Raw genomic sequence first — 14099 nt, forward strand, 5'->3', positions numbered from 1 at the left:
GTGATTTTCCATTTACTCTGTGATGTGGGATTAACTAAATCCAGTCTCTGGAGAACCTCTTTAGAAATGCCTTCTTTTCTGGATAATCTCCACTCCACTGGCAGTGGATTTTAAAGGTGGGGTTTTGGTTTGGTTTTTGTTTGTTTGTGGGGGGTTTTTTGGGTTTGGTTTTTTTTTGGAGGGTTTTTTTCCCTCTTTTTGCTTTTTAGAAAGAAATGAGCAGAAAATTTATTGTATAATTCTACCTTTTTGCCAGGTTTGCCAAAAAATATACTCTCTCTCTGCCTACTTGTGGGATTGTGTCATTGTAGGATTTCCTTTGTTCTGGATGGAAATAAAGGTCCATTATAAAGTAGCATTTTATTTCCTCATTTAAAAGATGAAAACTGAGTTCTACCATCCATGGATTTTTCTTGGTGTCTTTCTTTTCTAATTTTTCTGTGGTGTGTCTATTATCTATTATCTAGCTTACTTTTTTCATTTATATATTTGCATTTGCTGTCTTTATTGAAGCACAGAGGCAGGACAGACTTTTCATCAGTACGGTTCTCTTAATGTTTTTTGGATTGTATATTTAAAACATCCTTTTTAAGAAGGATTTAATTCAGCTTTCATTCTTTTGTCCATCAGTGGCTTTGCTCACACTTTTGTTGATGCCCTGCCTCAGTTTTAGCAGCTTAGCTCTTTTACACCATCATATTACTTCACTTTTTTCTGTGTCAAGGGTTGGAATCATCCTCAGCTCACACTGAATGCCACGGGGCTGTCTGGGCAACCAGAGGCTGTTTGGGGCCATGGTTGTGGTCTTACCTAGCATAGAAACATCCCAACCAAGCTCTGCATGAGGCATGTTTGGGATACCAAGCCACTCCAATGGCCCTGGAGAAGCATCCCCGTTCTGCCCCTGTTGAGCTCCCTGGTGTATTACCAATGTCTGGAGTAAGAGTTTTCACCCCAGCCAGATCCTGCTCCTGGCAGCCAGTTTAGCCTTTTGCTCAGATCAATTATTCCCTGCCCTAGTTTCATCGCCCCCCCTCTCATGGTCGGCAGTGGCTCCTCCCCTCCTGGCCTCCACATACTTCAAATATTTGCAGCTGGTTTGTTTTGTCCTGAGTCACTGTTTGACTGTGCTGAGCCGTGGGCCCGGGGCCGGGCTTGCCTGGCGGCTGGGAGCAGCTCTGCCGGAGATTGCTGGGATTGTCCTGGGCGCTGATGGGCGGCACGTCCGTCCCTCTCCAGGGAGCACTAGCATCTGCGGGATGCTGCCAGGTGAGCCCTGAGGAGCAGCAGCTGGGGGGCGAGGCAGACCTTGGGGTGAGCCCTGCAGCGTGGGGGACATGCATCCCCTTGGATCTGCTCTGTGTGGGTCAGCTCTGCTCCCAGAGCAGGGCAGGGATGTGTCTAATTGCATGTGTGCTCCCACTAGGAGGCTGCGTAATGGCAATTCAAAGTTTTCGTTAATTGGAAGAAGGTTGATGACAGTGGCATTTCTCAGACGAGCAGGATGAGCAGTGCGATTGCAATAGCAAAGCACAGCCTCCCCAGGAAGGGCAGAGGTGGGAGTGTGCTCCATCTTCACACCTCATTGCCAGGGCTGGGTTAGGAGCTGCTGCTGGGTCTCTCATGGGTCCAGCAGGGGTACTAGCAAAGCTCAAAAGCAGGTGCTCCTGAGAGGCTGTCTCAGACCATCAACTGAGGAGAAACAGGAGAACAGAATCTCTGAAAATTGTGATTGAGAACTTTGTTTTTGGAAATGTATTTCTGAATGCCTATTTGGCAACTGTGTCATGGGTAAAAATGAATTTGTCACTGGATTGGAATTTGTTGGCTTCGTTAAAAATACGAGTCATATTCCTGCAGGCCAACAAAGCCCATTCAAGCTGTGGGGTATGTCTTAGCATCTCCAAAGTTGATGGGCATGATGAATCAAATTGAAAGGTAACACCTAAATAAAAAAATCTGTGGAGAAAAATGGAGATGTATTTTAAAAATACTTACTAGGTGACCAAAATCCACAGCTGTGAAATTGGTGGGTTTAGTTAACTGCTTAAAAAGCCTCATTTAGAGAAAGCTGCTATTAGACATACAAGGATGTGTGACAAACAAGAAAAAATAAATTCATGACAATTAACAGAGATAGTATGAAATACAAAAAGTGAGAGTTTTTAAATGCATCAGAAACAAACACTAAGTAATACATATTGGTCAGATATAAGAGCCAAATATTACAAGATACAGATATAAGAGCCAAATAAGTTCTGTGTTTGAATATTTTGAGCTGTAAGTGTTTGGAAACTCAACAACTTTTGAGTTAATTGCTGAAGGAGGATGCTGGACTAGGGATTAAGAACAAGAGTTCGAGGAGCCTTAACTGCAACGTAGCCTTGTTTTTGAAGGAGTCTTGAAATGTTCAGAAAGAGCAAGAAGACTAGAGAATTAATTTGTATGAGTTTTCAAAATCATGCAAATACTGATACAGTGTAAGTGGGTAGAACTGATGTCCAGCATTGTGCCAGGTCATCCAGGCTGAGCTGATAACTACTGTGGGCTTAAAATCTGTGCAGGGAAGGTTTTAATTTCCCTTCCATAGGCAGGGACTTGAGACTTGCCAAAGAAGGGTGTCATGGAGCTGGCAATCTCACAAGTGTGGGTTGAATCCTTGCCACAGGGTACTTTCTGTAAGGGCCTGACCTAGATTTACTTGCCTGGGGTTTGCTTGGTGGAGCGTGGGGAGCTGCTGCATTTGCCAGCAGCACTGGGCATCCCCAGCTCTGTTTAGGGGAGCTGGAGCCAAACACATGGTGCCACTGCAGTTAGCTATGGCTAAGGCTGGGAGCACAGCAGGGTTGTTTGGTGATGCAGTAAACTCCCAAGGTGTCCTGTACAAAACTTAAACGTGGTGGCATTTTTCCTGGGGCTAAATAAAAAATCCTGTTCTTCGACCAAAGAAATGTAATCTTTTCCATTTGTCTTCCCAAATGCTGCTGCATGGGTCATTTCTGGCTGTGATTTTGGCTTGTCTTAATTTTCAAGATTCTTCCCAGCCCACCCCATGCAGTAGTATCATCTCACCGCCCACCCCCTCTGGGTTTCACACACCTGTTTGCATTGCAAATTAACACCTTCCTCTTTCTTCCAGGCTGCCTTCCCACTTGAGCTTGCTCTCCTGCAAGACAAATGCCATACCTTCTTTAAAATAACTCATTTGTTGTTACTTCATTAACTCCCTGAGCCACAAAGACCTGCTGACTGTATAATCTTAGTGTTTAGGTGTCCCTCTTGTACGTTTTTCTGCTCGTATCCTGTTCAGCCTCCCAGTGCTCTGTCTAGGGATAGCCCTGTGGGTATTTGTGAAGGACCTTGCACAGCAGGGCCCAGTCTGCTCCTGAAACTTTGCAAATGCTGTGGAAATGCAAAGAGCAAAATAAGTTAAACCCAGCATCTGCTCCGAGGCCCTCCTTGTGGATTCCTGCTGCATTTGAGTTGGTAAAGTTCATCACTGGGAGCTGCTGGAAGCCCAGACAGGCTCTCATGCCAGTAGGAATTAGTGAGGCGTTTTCTTCCCAGCGATTGCCTACTAAATGAAGTGCTGGTTGTGTCACTGAATCCTCCTTCATGGAGCTGGTTGTTTTGCCTCTCCCCAGGCTAGATTTCAAGGCAGGGCAGCAGAGATGCCAGTTTAGAGAGACAAATATCTTCCCTCCCACATTGAGGGCATCTGTGTTTCAGCTGGGTTTCCCATTTGCCAGGCTGGCACTGGGAATGATTTTGAAATTGCTCTTTCTGCAGAGAGGCACAGTGGTTCATCCTCAGCCCAGATAGCTCTAAGAACTTGCTGTTTGGTGCTGATGCTCCTGGTTTCTGCCGAGGCTGCTCTGCAATGGGAAGGGCCAAAAGGGCTGGCATGGTTTCAGATAATCATGGGCTGAGTCAGTGTCTCAGCTTGGGTGTCTTTTCTTTCTTGGATTGTTTCAGTGTGAAGACCCTGGCCTGGAGGAGCAGTGGACTTAGGCTGAGGCAGCAATTTTCCCATCCCATGTTTCATGATGCTGTGCTGGGCGCTGCCATCACCCCATGGAGCGTGCCTGGGGGCTGCTTGCAGCCTGCCCAGCACCTGGGCAGAAGCAGCTGGAGCAAGGGGGTCTCCTAGGGCTGTGCACAGTCGGTACTGTGGTACCGGGAGAAGGGCTGTGCGCAGTCGGTACTGTGGTACCGGGAGAAGGGATATGCTGCGTGTCCCTGAGATTAAGCAGGGCTGAGCCTCTGTTGTCTGACGCTGTCACCGGAGAGGTCAGGGACCTCTGGAAGTGCCTGTCCTGCAAAAACATTCCTGGAACTGGGGCATGTCTGCAGCTCTGAAAAAAATTCTGCTGATGGAGGGCAGCTGGGGCTCCGTAGCAGACGGTGCATTTGTGGAATCAGCCATTGACATGAAGTAGGGTACCCGAGGCAGGCTGGCGCTGCAAGGGGCTCCGTGCTGCCCTGAAATGGGGGAGCCCCGAGTGTTCCTGGCCTGGAGGGGTGACCAGGGAGGTGCGGGGGGAGCACCGTGTCCGTGGTTTCGGTCCGGGGGCGCAGCCTTTGAGCGCAGGCAGGTGGGGCGGAGAGCGGCGGGGCCCAGGAGTCCGCGGGGGGATGAAATGTGTCAATGGAAGCGGAGGGGGCTGGGCCGGCCCGGGGCCGCAGGTGGCGCAGAAAACCAGGAGGAGAGGCGGCCCGGGGGTCCGGACGGGGCTGCGGAGGGAGGCCCGCAGCCCCGGGCCCTGCGGGCGGGGCGGCCCTGCCCGGCCGCGCTGGCCGGGCTCCAGCTCCAGGCTTTGCCGGCGGCAGCAGCGCTGCCGTGCCCGGGGCCCTCCGCGGCCATTGAGATGGAAATGCCCCGGGCCTGGAGAATGGAGACCCTGTTCCCAGCCTGAGGGAGGGGCGGCCGCCATTGCCTAGCGGGGGCTTCCCTCCGTGTCTGCAGCTTCCCGGAGCCGCGGGGTGGGAACGGAGCCGGGCCCCGGCCGGCATCAGGGCAGACCGTGTGGGGCAGGTTTGTTGCTCCCCTTGCCGGTGCCAGGGCTTTGCGGCGCCCCTGGTGCTGCGAGGGTGGGCTGTGGGAGCAGCCGGCTCTCCCTGCAGCCTGGGAAGGGCCCCTCTGGAAAGGCCCTTGGCCCACTCTCAATATTGCTGTTTCTCGGTGTCATGGGTTACATGTGTAGCAGTGCAGGTGCTATTTGTCTCCTGTCCTGGTATCCTTGCTGGAGCAGGCTGATCTCGATTATCTGTCTTGCAGAGATGACTCTCCTGTCCTCCCAGACACCATCCCTGGAGCCGTCCTCGGCCACCACTGAGAGTGCAGAGCAAAGGATGCTGGAGAAGAGGGCCAAGGTTATTGAGGAACTGCTCCAGACAGAGCGGGACTATATCAGAGACCTGGAGATGTGTGTGGAGAGGATCATGGTGCCCCTGCAGCAGGCACAGGTAGGAGTTGGGAAAGGAGGGGAAACTGGTGCAGCACTGGTGGATTGGGGTGAGAATACTGAGTCCATTCAGTTCTCAGAGGTGACTACGCAGCATGGGAACCCATAGAGGAAATTAAAGCTATTCCAATGGGAGGAAGGTTGTTTCTGCAGTTCCCTGCACTTGTTGCAATATGCCCATCTGCTTTGAGATCCTGCTGAACCCTCATCCTTGCTGGGAACAAGAGACCTGGCAGCAAGTATCACACATTGAATTTTTTGGTGCAGGAATAGTTTCTCTTTGTTTGGTTATAAGTTAAATTCATTGACAGGAGAAATAAGATATGGGGTCTTGGCATGGGGACAGACTTAGTGGGAGGAAAAAGAGAAAACCAGGTGAGCAGAGGCAGGGGTGGAATTGCTGGGAAAGAGAAGGACACGTAAGGTGTGAGAGTTTCAGTGCACTGAGGACAAGGGAATGTGTTCAGGAGTCACTGTGATCAGAGGAGGTCACACCAGGTGTCTGCTGTGAAGCTGAGGACTGATGGGTTGCAGGAGGGCAATGCGGGGCTGTTGAGTCTAACTGGGACGTGTTCCCCATCCAGGATATCTCTTTTCCCATTCATTAGATGCAGAACATAGACTTTGAGGGCCTTTTTGGAAACATCCACATGGTAATAAACTTCTCCAAGCAGCTGCTGTCCGCCTTGGAGGCTTCAGATGCCATAGGTATGAGTTCTGCTGTTACCTGTTCTCAGAAGGCTGAGATGGGCATTGCTAGTGGCAGGGCATAACAGTTTAAATGATGGGAGAGGATCAGTGGGACTGGGCTTTCTCCCTGCTGGTACCCATTACCACTCATCATCAACAGTGAAGCCAAGGAGATCTATGTTGCCCCAGGGGTCACTATGCTCAGACACAGTGCCTGTGGCTGTCCATGGCCCTTTGTCCCAGAGTGCTGCCAGCTTGGGCCGTTCATGCTTTGGGCTGCCTGTGCCTTTGCTCTGTGGCTCCTGTGACCAATGTCTCCACTAGTCCCCCTGGGAGACCTGGATTGATTGAGCTCTCTGTGTTGGTGGGTGATGAGGAAGGGTCCTGCATGCTGTACTAGAGCTATTTTCTTGAGCCGTGTGTGTGGAATGGGGACACTGGATGTCTTATCAAGAGACACACCAGTGTTTTTGGAGGCAGATGGGGACCAGTAGACTCTGAAGTCCTGCTTTGCTGCTGTCTGCAGGACCAGTGTTCCTGACACATCGTGCAGAGCTGGAGAGTGTCTACAGAGTGTATTGCCAGAACCATGATGAGGCCATCGCACTGCTGGAAACCTATGAGAAGGATGAGAAGTTGCAGAAACTACTTTTGGACCTGCTGGATAGCCTCAGGTTTGAGCCTCCTCAGGTGGCAGCCACTAGGCTGGGATAGGGGGATCAGTTTCCAGCATCCCTGCCCCTCTTCAGCAGTGTTTAGATAGTGCAGGTGGTGACTGGAGAGGGTCTGATGATGGCACTGCATAGTTGACCAGGCTCTGGGTTCAAATGGCCCCCTGCCCAATGCACACGTGCTGGGAAACTTGTAGACCCCCTTAAAATCTTCGTAGAAGCCACCAATGTATAGAGAAGGTGGCATGTCCTGGACTGAGGGCTTTGTTGCCCAAACCCTGAGCCACCACAGCTGCTGAGGAGGGAGCTGCTTTGCCTGGCTCAGTGGGTGCCAGGCTCCAAGTTGTGGAGGCAACTGCCCCGGGAGCCAGCAGATGGCTGCTCTGGGAGGACAGGGCTGCCCACTGCCCTGGCAGCCTCGCTGGGCAGGGCACAGACACTGGCTGTGGGATTGCACACCTGCCACCCCATTAACCCTTGCTTTTCTTTGCTTTTTGGCACTCTGTGGGCCGGCAGGAGCCTGTACAGTGAATGGTGAGTACTTCCTCTTAGTCCCTGCTTGTCTGTCTGTGTTGGTCTGGCCATGCCCTTGTAACTAACCTTCTGCCACAGGCTGGGTGCATGCTGGGCTGCCCTAACAGTGCCTTGTGGAGGCACCACTGGGAGGACAGGGGTGTCTGTGGCATCATTGCAGCAGAGGCAGTGGGTGGGCTGCACAGATGGGCAGCACAAGTGATGAAGCAAGGGGAAGTCTTGGGCAGGAAACAGGATTTGGGAGCTGTCAGCCCCAAAGCCAGGAAAGCCCTGCAGTGACTGCCATCCTGCAGTCAGTCTGTCCTGCACTGGGAGACAGACCTGGGCAGTTGGTTGGTGGATCAGCATCTGAAACAAGTGGCTCTCTGGCAAGTATGAGGCCGTGCCTCTGTAGGATTTCATGGTGGGTCTGGTAATGAAGAGGATCCTGGCTGGGAAGTATCACCTGCTGTGAGTGAGGAGCAGAAACCCGGGGTTTATCTGAGAGCACTAGGAGTTCAGGAGTGCAGTGAATTTGTACATAAGGGTGGCTTGATTTAGGGAGTACAGTGGATTTAGAGGCATTGGAGTTCTGGGTCTGGTTGGCACTGGTTTGAGGGGGCAGAATGTGTGTGACAGAGCCGGACTGACGCCTGGTATATCTCCTTTGTCCTGACTTTCCAGGGGTTGCACAAACTACATTAACCTGGGCTCCTTCCTCATCAAGCCAGTGCAGAGGGTGATGCGGTACCCGCTGCTGCTGATGGAGCTGCTGAGTGCTACCCCTGAGGCTCACCCTGATAAGGCACCACTCACAGCTGCTGTCCTTGCAGTCAAAGAAATCAACGTCAACATCAACGAGTACAAGCGCCGCAAGGACCTGGGTGAGGAGCTGGGCAGTGCTGGGCACAGAGAGACAGGAGTGAGTGTGCTGAGGTCGGTGTCTGCTGGCCACTGAGCCTCAGCTGGCAACCATGGTCATGGAGGAACTCTCACTGCTTAAGGGAGTTTGGCCCCATCACCTTTGTAACTGCCCTTCAAGTAGCTGCTGGTTGTGAGCAGATCCCCCTTTGCTTCCTCGTGTCCAGCCTACCTGGCTCCCCCGGCTCTCCTTGTGGATTTGGAGATGTGGTTCTCCCATGTCACTCATGGCCTTCAGGCACCAAAACTAGACACAATATGCAAGTGTAGCCTCCCTGGGGCTGAACAAAGGGAGAAAATTACTCCCTTTGATGCCTACTAGCCACCCTGTTTTCCCTTGAAAGTCCCCAGTTTGTGCAAATCTTACACTTTAGTCTTTCCTCATAGCCCCACTGAAGCTGAGGTGACAGAGGCTGCATGTAATGATTGCTTGTATTTGCTAAAGAAGCAATATAGACACCTTCTGCATGTCCAGGGACTACTCTCCTCTCATCTTATGCTGGCACTATGCATAATCCTGTGGAAGAGCTTGAATGGTTTGTCTTCAGACTGTAGGGCATCTCAAGAGCCAAACAGGTGACACAGTGCTGGATGGGATGGGAGGTTATGATACAATATTTTATAAGGGCATGCAATGATAAGGCTGGATAATGGCTTTAAACTGAGAGGATTTAGATTTAGATTAGATATAAGGAAAAAGTCTTTACAATTGAGGGTGGTAAGGCACTGGATCAGGCTGCCTGCAGAAGTTGCGGATGCCCCACCCAAGGAAGTGTTCAAGACCAGGTTGGATGGGGCTTTGAGCATCTTGGTCTAGTAGATGTCCCTGCCCATGGCAGAGGGGTTAGAACTAGATGATTTTTAGGTCACCTCAACCCAAGCCATTCTGTGATGAAATGTGGGGTTCTTGGGACTGCAGAGCTTGGGAAAGAGGAGAACTAACAGGGTGATTGTTGACGAGGCAGTGTAAGACATGGGTGTTTGTGCTTACAAGGGTTTTGATTTCTGTATCAATCTCTTTAGTGTTAAAGTACAGAAAAGGGGATGAGGATAGCCTCATGGAGAAGATCTCCAAGCTCAACTTCCACTCTATCATCAAGAAATCCAACCGTGTGAGCAGCCACCTCAAGCATCTCACAGGCTTTGCACCCCAGGTACCGTGCATCAGCTGCACTTACACCCTGCAGTGCTTCTCCAGAAGTGTCTGCTGTCCCTCCACACCCCTTCCCCCTGTCCAGCTCTGATCCAGGCCAGCGAGGCAGAGTGAGCTTAGGGTCTGAACCACCCATCTCTGCTGTCCAGCTTGGGGGCAGGAGAGCCTCACATCTTGTAATCTGGGAGGGGCTGAGTCCTGCATTGCCTCCCTTGAAACGCTTTCTCTCACAGCTAAAGGATGAAGCTTTTGAAGAGATAGAGAAGAACTTCCGGATGCAGGAGCGTCTCATCAAGTCCTTCATCCGGGACCTTTCCCTGTACCTGCAGCATGTCCGGGTGAGCCAGTCTGGGTGTGATGCCAGGCCTGTGGGGCTCACCATGCACTGTCCCTCCTGTCTGCATGGTGTGTCCCTGCAGTGCCTCTGGCCACAGCTCCTGCCTCAACTCTGCTGGGGCTGGGTGGTCTGGGCTGCCCTGGGACAGCAAGCATGGCTCAGCTGTGTCTCCCTGGTGCAGGAGTCAGCTTGTATGAAGGCACTGGCAGCAGGGAGCATGTGGGACCTGTGCACAGAGAAGGGAAGTGGGGACTTGGACCAGTTCCAGAAAGTGAATCGTCTCATCAGCGACCAGCTCTTCTCCAGCTTTGTGAGTGAGGCTTGTGCCCCTTTGAGGCCCACCCTGGGGGTCTGCTGCAGATGGGCAGGCCTTGGGAGGCTGCAGGGAGGGTAACTTGGAGAGCTGTGAGCATTCCTGTTTAGCTGTGCCTTCCTGAGAGCTTTGATGCCTGGCAGTTTATGACTGTGCCTGTTAGATACACATTTTTTGAGCCCTACCTGAAATGCTACAGCTCTTTATGCGAGTGGTTCAGGTACTTTGCATAGAGTTACCCATGCTGGCACAGTTATGTAAGATTATAGGATAATTGCTGTTGGAAGGGACACCTGGAGCTCCAGTGGCTGCCACCAGGAGACAGTCACTGTATTGTCCTGGGGGGGCTGTGTGCTGGAGAGTGAGCTGCTGGTGTTCACAGTGGGGAGAGAGCACCCAGTCACACCTTCTCCCTGCACCTCTGCCCACCAGAAAGAGCGGACGGAGCGGCTGGTGAGCTCGCCCCTGAGCCAGCTGCTGAGCATGTTTGCGGGGCCCCATAAGCTGGTGCAGAAACGCTTTGACAAACTGCTCGACTTCCACAACTGCACCGAGCGAGCGGAGAAGCTGAAGGACAAGCGAACGCTGGAGGAGCTGCAGTCAGCCCGCAACAACTACGAGGCCCTCAATGCGCAGCTGCTGGACGAGCTGCCCCAGTTCCTGCGCTTCGCCAAGGAGCTCTTTGCCAGCTGCGTGCGGGGCTATGCCGAGGCACACTGCGACTTCGTGCGCCTGGCCCTGGAGGAGCTCAGACCCCTGCTGTCGGTGAGTTCACACACTGCAGGCAGCGCTCTGGGCTTAGAGCAGCACGAATCTGTGCAGGCTTTGAGCCTCACTGGGACCTGTCACATCGTGGGGGAAGCTGCTACTGCAGTTTCAGGCCACTAGTGACTTGTGGAGAGCTCCTGTGGGATGGTGTTGGGGCAGGGATTGCAGGGTTATGTTGCAGTTGTGTGTAGAAGGCTCTTGGAGCAGTGGCAGGAGAGCATTCGCCTGGGAGAATGGTCACAAGTTTGAGGACCACTTAGAGCTGAGTCCAGACGGCACTGCAAGTCATAGGCAGGACTCAGAGCCCTGCCATGGTCTACACTGTAGCTTTTGGCCACTTCTCCCTGTACCTGTCACCTAACCAGGATCCTGACTTTGTTCCAGTTGCTGAAGGTGTCTGGTAGGGAAGGGAACCTCATTGCCATCTTCCAGGATGAGCACAGTCGAGTCCTCCAGCAGCTCCAGGCCTTCACCTTCTTCCCAGAGTCCCAGGCGGCTCCCAAGAAGACTTTTGAAAGGAAAAGCATGGAGCGGCAGTCTGCCCGGCGGCAGCCCCTCGTTGGCCTGGTGAGTTCCCTCTGCCCGTGTCAGGGCCTGCAGAGCCCAGCACAGCCACTCACACCTGCCTTGTTCCTCTGCAGCCGACCCACTTCCTGCAGTCGGATGACATCCGCGCTGCCCTCCTGGGCCGCTATCCCCCGCAGAGTCTCTTCCAGGCAGAGCGCAATTTCAATGCTGCCCAGGACCTGGATGTCTCCCTGTTGGAAGGAGACATTGTGGGCGTCATCAAGAAGAAGGACCCCATGGGCAGCCAGAATCGCTGGCTCATAGACAATGGGGGTAGGTGGCTGTTCCCTGCCCTTGCTGCTTGCTGTGAGTCTCCTCTTCTGGTCTCCCTGTGCCCCAGTCTGAGCTCCCTTCCTCTCCCTCTCTGCAGTGACCAAAGGCTTTGTGTACAGCTCCTTTCTGAAGCCCTACAACCCCCGCCGCAGCCAGTCCGACGTCTCTGTGGGCAGCCACTCTTCCAACGAGTCAGAGCACGGCAGCTCCTCTCCCCAAAGCAACGCCACCCTGACCTTCAGCCCCAGTGGGGCGGCCATCACCTTCACTCAGAAACCCCTGCAGGACTCTGTCTCCCCAGCAGAGTCCCCACTGGAGGTGGACTCCCCCTGTGTGTCCCAGCTTGGCTCTGGTGACAGGACAGCCCCGCTGGCTGCTACTGTGACATCTCAGCGCCGCTGCAGCCGCCCCGAGCAGGGCTGCAGCCCCAGCTCTCGCAACGGGCACCCCACCAAAGCACATCTCAGGCCCACGCCCTCCGTGGAGGACAGAGACTCAGGGCTGGAGAACAGCGAGTCAGAGGGCAACCAGGTGAGTCTTCAGCCACTCACGTGGGGCTGGGGATGCCAAGGGCTAACTGCTTTGATTGGCTGGGGACAGAATCATCCTCCTCCCTGGCAGTGACCATGAATATGTAGGAGGTGGGGTATGAGACCTTTTCTTCCAACAGCAGAGAACCAGGCTTCAGATGGGGGTGGGCAGAGCCAGGATGGGGCCAGGGCTGTCACTGGGGAGGACAAAAGCCCACACATCCTATGCCGTGAGATTAAGGCTGTGTGGTGTGACCATCTAACTGATGCTCTCCCCTTGTCTGGCAGGTCTACTACGCTCTCTACACCTTCAAAGGCCGAAACACCAATGAGCTGAGCGTGTCAGCTAATCAGAGACTCAGGATCCTGCAGTTTGAGGACATCACAGGCAATCAAGAGTGGTGGCTGGCCGAGGCCCACGGCAAGCAGGGCTACGTGCCCTCAAGTTACATCCGGAAGACAGAGTACACGTGAATCTGCAGACAGAGCCTGCACCCCGTGCCTTGTTCCTGCTGGGACTGCTAGGGTCTGGGGGAGGCTGGCCAGCCCTGCAGCCCCCACTGCTCACCCTTAAGGCTATGCCTCACAGCTGTGCAGTGCTCCTGGGCCCCAAACACTGGCTGCCATCGTCCCTTTAGGGGACAGAGAAGGGTGGGCTGGCCAGGTAAGCAGGAGCAGGCAGCTTGTGTGAGGGCAGGGGTGAGTTCACCTCTGAGGTGTGTTTGAGCCTCCTGTGTCCAGCCAGGAGCAGGGGAACAAAGCCTGGGGCTGTCACTTGCCCAGAAGGGTAAGGCTTGACTCAGGCTGAGGAGCTGCTGTGGATTTAAATTGTGGAAGGCTAATGCTGAGTTTCTGGAGATTGTCTTTAGTCAAGTAGTATTAAAAGCAACCCAGACTTTATGAATACACTCCCTGTGCAGCAGGAGCCTGGTCTTGCTTGTCTCTGCAGGACTTGGGGTGGGATATTTACACACTGCCTGGGGAAGCAGCTCTGAGGTTTGCTGGGAGTAGTTGAGCCCTAGGCCTGGGCTGGATATGGCCTCTGAAACCCTCACAATAAACCCCCCAGCAGGTGCCTTCTCCCTGTGCTTGGTCTCCCAGGGGCTTGGCCTTTCCAAGGTCTGCTGCTGCCAGCAACCATCAGATTCCCATCTTTCAGGTGAGCCAGAAACCCTTGTCAGCACAGTGTTGGCTGTGCCCAGGACCCATCTTTGCACTGACATGCCCACCTGGCTGCTCTGGGCTGGAGCAGGGGAGAAAGCAAAGCACAAGCTGTCCTCCAGCCTGTTTCTGGGGTCTGACCAGAAGTGCCTCACCTGTGCTTTCCTGAACAGCATTGGAGAGGGTGCTGACATTCTGGAGCAGCAGGAGCATCATCCCTGGGAGGGCTGTGGTGCCTTTTGCTGCATTGGTGTGTGATACAGCTGCTGCCGTGTCCTGAAGGGAAGAGGTTCCCTTCATAGGGCAGTGTTTGTATTCCCTGTACTGCTGCTCTGCAAATAAAGATTTGCCTTTGTGTATAGAAGGTGCCTTTGCAAGTGTTGGGAGACGTGGGAGGAGTGTCTGGCAGGTATTGCAGCCTTCATGCAGAGCCTGCAGGGCCAGGAACATTTCTGTTTTGGTGGGATCCAGCATTCTAGTGCCTTGGTCTTTGTGCCAGCTGCAGCTCAGGCATGAGGAAACACTTAGAGAACCTTCTTTATTAAGATGAAATTGTTGCACTGCCCTCTTCCCCAGGTGTATGTTACATGACTCTGGGGCTAGTGGGGTTTGCCCCGCTCTAAGTGGGCACCTGCTCTCTGCCTGAGGAGATCTGGCCCAAGAACAAAGAGTCAAGGGTTTGTCAGCAATAACCACCATACTTGGTGTGTGCATGGCTGTACACAGACATGTGCCTG

The 14099-nt window shown here is 53.2% G+C and overlaps 1 protein-coding gene across 2 annotated transcripts in view; it reads left to right on the forward strand.

Moving 5' to 3' along the window:
• The window catches only part of DNMBP (dynamin binding protein), a 33940-nt gene extending 20214 nt beyond the window's left edge, over nt 1-13726 (forward strand). The window contains exons 1-14 of one of the 2 annotated variants that reach the window (XM_066554891.1): nt 4958-5035; nt 5279-5466; nt 6074-6173; nt 6682-6829; nt 7343-7360; nt 8024-8223; nt 9284-9414; nt 9647-9751; nt 9932-10060; nt 10496-10828; nt 11216-11398; nt 11473-11671; nt 11769-12202; nt 12490-13726. In XM_066554891.1, coding sequence (XP_066410988.1) covers nt 5281-5466; nt 6074-6173; nt 6682-6829; nt 7343-7360; nt 8024-8223; nt 9284-9414; nt 9647-9751; nt 9932-10060; nt 10496-10828; nt 11216-11398; nt 11473-11671; nt 11769-12202; nt 12490-12675 — 2352 coding nt within the window. In that variant the 5' untranslated portion in view covers nt 4958-5035; nt 5279-5280 and the 3' untranslated portion in view covers nt 12676-13726. Of the gene's footprint in view, nt 1-4957; nt 5036-5278; nt 5467-6073; nt 6174-6681; nt 6830-7342; nt 7361-8023; nt 8224-9283; nt 9415-9646; nt 9752-9931; nt 10061-10495; nt 10829-11215; nt 11399-11472; nt 11672-11768; nt 12203-12489 lie in introns of those variants that run through there. The other variant, XM_066554890.1, reaches the window with a different exon arrangement.
• The last annotated feature ends 373 nt before the right edge of the window (nt 13727-14099 follow it).

This window comes from Molothrus aeneus, chromosome 8 (genome assembly GCF_037042795.1).
Source record: "Molothrus aeneus isolate 106 chromosome 8, BPBGC_Maene_1.0, whole genome shotgun sequence".
Lineage (NCBI taxonomy): Eukaryota > Metazoa > Chordata > Aves > Passeriformes > Icteridae > Molothrus > Molothrus aeneus.